General features: G+C 37.9%; 1 protein-coding gene across 1 annotated transcript in view; it reads left to right on the forward strand.

Annotated features, from left to right (window-relative positions):
* The first annotated feature begins 53 nt into the window (after positions 1–53).
* Positions 54–3,807, forward strand: part of LOC104945887 (isthmin-2-like) — an 18,088-nt gene continuing 14,334 nt past the window's right edge. The window contains exon 1 of the mRNA XM_010771615.1: positions 54–152. Coding sequence (XP_010769917.1) covers positions 54–152 — 99 coding nt within the window. The remainder of the gene's footprint in view (positions 153–3,807) is intronic.

Consider the following 3,807-nt stretch of genomic DNA (forward strand, 5'->3'; position numbering starts at 1 on the left):
TCACAATGTTTGGCTCAACCTACAGGGGTGAGTCTGCATTCTCAACAATGAACATGGTGAAGAACAAGTACCGCAGCCGACTCACCAATGAACACTTGCATCAGTGTGTCCGCCTGGCCATCACGCCTTTTGTGCCAAAGTTCAAAGTCTTGGCAACAGACCAAAGGTGCCACTTCTCTCATTAAGCAACAGTGTTTGACACAATGTACAATAGTTCTGGACTTATTTCGACTTTGATTCCTGGGATGGTTTGATTCACTTCGAGACTGTTTTTGCAATCTCGTGTTAAGAATCTTGTTACAATTGTTTAAAAGTTTGAATGACCGTATTAAACGGACCTTTGTCTTATTGAACATTTTCTTTGTGGACCTTTAAGATTTGTATTTGAGTACCCCTGGTCTACTGCCATGCTATTCAGTTCACTTTCTCCTACTTCCTGTACCCGGTTTCCTGTCTAACCTTCAGTACAAATGTTACAAATATATAAATGTGCAAATATGAAACATAGAGGTCAATATCACCTTGCTATTGGTAGCTGAACTGTCAATACCCCAAAACATATTCTTAGATATAAATACCTAATTTTGAATTACTTAAGACACAATTAACACTTACAGTTTCATGTCTTGTTACATAAGAGACCATATTTGTTAAGTGTTATTATGGTAGAATTACTATTCTTGTGCTACTACTGCCTTATTAGGCCCATATTGAGCAGAGCATGTAGACCAAAACTCATGTACAACAACTTCCTTACTTGCAATAAATAAGCACTAATTAGAGGATTATTGAGGAAAAACTCCCAACTAATGGCGTTTTACTTGTAGAATACGGTCATGCATTAATAAGTGTTTTACAATGACTAATAAAGAGCCAATCTACTGCTAATATGCATGTTAATTTGTGTACCTTAATATAAAGTGTTGCCGGATATTATATTAGAAAAGTTTATTTTAAAGCTATTATAGAAGGAAAGGAGTCATACATCAATATAACCTCTGATTATACCTCCTGTCCCTCAGTAGCTGTGTGTGTGAATATGTGCTCAGGTATTTCTGGCTCCACTGCACTCTGGTCTCTCAGCTCCACTCTGGGTTTTTAATAAAATGTGTTCTGCTCACAGGGAGCCTTAAGCCTGACCTCTCCTGCGGCTGCTATATGAACATGAGACAAACAGCCTCTTTATTAAAAATGTTGCTGTTCATGGTAGATGGCCACAAGATAAAAATGACTATCCATGCATTTCACAAACTAGCCATACATTTCCTACACCTTATAAAAAAGTTTGGGAGGATAGAGACATAATGTTCTAGAATAGGGAAAGTGAAAGTCAACTTTATTGTCAAACTTCTGTGTGAGATACAGACAGAGATATATACATACTCCTGTACACCCCTTTTTATATATATGTATACTCCTACATAATCAAACATAGACACATATACACATTTCCATCATCAATACAAAATATAAAGCGCAAAAGCCAATATATACAAAAATAACAGTCACTTATAAATGGATGGAGAACATTGGTCTCCACCACCTGCTTCAAAGTGCATTAAAGGGGGGGGGGGGCTAATTTTATTTGAAAAAGTAGTTGTTCTTACTTTGGTAACTGCTAAAAGTTGTATGTTTATATTTATGTGTTTCTTTGTATGATCGTTACTACAAACTGTGAGCAGGCCTGTGGGCGCGGAGGTACAGCAGGTTGTCCAGTAATGATAGGGTTCATGGTTCCATTCCCTCAGAGGTGTATAGATGTTTCTTCTGAGTAAAAAATATTGAACGATATATGCAGAGAGATCTACTTTGCTTTTGTGAGCAAATCCTCTGATTTCTGTGATTCATACAAGCAGCCAGAAAACAGAACAGCTGACTTGTGATAGGCTGATACTCCTGTTCATCCCAAAACAGCTTAGTGGAAGAGTGTTTTTTTTAATGACCAACAACAGTTGTGTTATGTTCTGGTAAAAAAATGATCGACTTAGCTTATTCACAGAGGTAGGCAGGCACTTCTGAGACGTTTTGCAGTTGGAACTTAGTTGCCTTAATTATAACTGCTTATTGCGGGTAATATATCTATGATAGTAAACTTTAAATAAAGCTCATTTTGTGTACGTGATACCTCAACTCATACTGGATTTGAGGCTTATACTGATGCTAATATTTAGAGGTAAAACATTTTCTTTTTCAAGTCACAGAATGTCAATAGTTTTATCAAGGTCACTGTAAATGAATGTGCTTTTTAGCATTTATTTAAGTTACTTTTTATTATGATGAGTACATTATTATCATACCTCCAATGAATAAAACCTTTGTTGCCCCTCGTGGGATGGGTTTGCGCAGAGAGCACAGAAGAATATCACTACCATCCATGACAGCAAACACCCTGATATCATAAAAACATCCTAAAAAAATCACAAGGAAATATGATTTGGTAAATAATTAAAATAAATAAGGTGCATGTTGAAAACATGTCAGAACAATGCCCACTTTGAATAATAATGCAAATAACATTAAAACGGACACAAGCTCAATGTCTTAAATTCAATTCTTATGCTTCCTCCCTTTAACTATTTTAAAATGGTAAAACTAAATGAGTTAATCATTTACACAGAGAGATCCATTAATTAATCATCTAATAATGATAATAAAATGTATTCATAAAATAGCTTCTCATAGTAATCAAAGACATTTATTGAATCAAATAACTCTTTAATATCTGCATCTCACAGCCAGGAGTATCTGCACTTGGTTACTATCCCGGGGTGTGCTGGTGTTGATTCAGCTGGGCCGAGTTTGCCATCAAATAAGTGTTGAATAAACCCATCGGTGTGGGCGGGATGTGCCGGGTAAGCAGAATAATCCCGGAGACTAGTGTTAGGATATTGGATATCTAGAAAGCTACTTTGACGTTTCGCTGGATTAAAAATAAGGCGGGATATTTCCCAGAGTCCTTCAAACGCCCAAGGTGCTGGAAGACCAAACAAGGAAAAGTTACGCTTGTTAAGAAATTGTTCTACAGCTTTCGTAGTGGTCTAAACCTAAACACACAGCTTATTTTTTATCAATTTCCTTCTATTTGAGTCAATATTTCCCCCAAAGGATGAATGGTAGACAACACGTTCAGTCAAATCAATAGATTCTGAATGACAGCGGATACAGACTGTAATTTGACGCAATAAAGATATGAGCGCATGCCCGGCGCCGTGGGAGGGCCAGGGAGGGCCAGGCCCTCCCATTTGACATTCCTGCCCTCCCCCAATAAACACGATTTTTATTATTTATAAAATTTTAAAATATATATATATATTTTTTATTATAAATACACTGTGAACTTTTATGCTACGATGTATGTGATGTCAGATAGTAACTAAAAAAAATCGCAGGCTACGTCAAATAAATTCATGTGTCTGTTGTGATTTGTGATTCGTCCACATTTAGACCAATCACAGCGTCACAATCTGCCGCCTATTTGTTTATTGTTTATTGTGCATTCTGTAGACTCCCATTTCTGTTTGAATTACAAAATGGACATCAGAAATTGGCTTAAAAGGTCTAAGGATTTATTAAAACGAAATAGCGATGAAAGAACTGCAGCCGATGGTGCTGCTGGCAACCCTGCACCTGCCGTTGCAGCAGCACGCCTTAATGTCACAAGCTTTACCTCGGCAAACCCCGGGGCTGAGTTAGCAAGCCCAAGCCTTGACTCATCAATGCGGCCGCCACCAACGCTGTCCTCCGAGGCACAGCTCCTTGTGCCCCTACCATCACCACCTGCGTTGCCACACACCCTGTACCACACCC

The sequence above is a fragment of the Notothenia coriiceps genome, unplaced genomic scaffold, assembly GCF_000735185.1.
Source record: "Notothenia coriiceps isolate Sejong01 unplaced genomic scaffold, NC01 NC01_scaffold00010113, whole genome shotgun sequence".
NCBI lineage: Eukaryota > Metazoa > Chordata > Actinopteri > Perciformes > Nototheniidae > Notothenia > Notothenia coriiceps.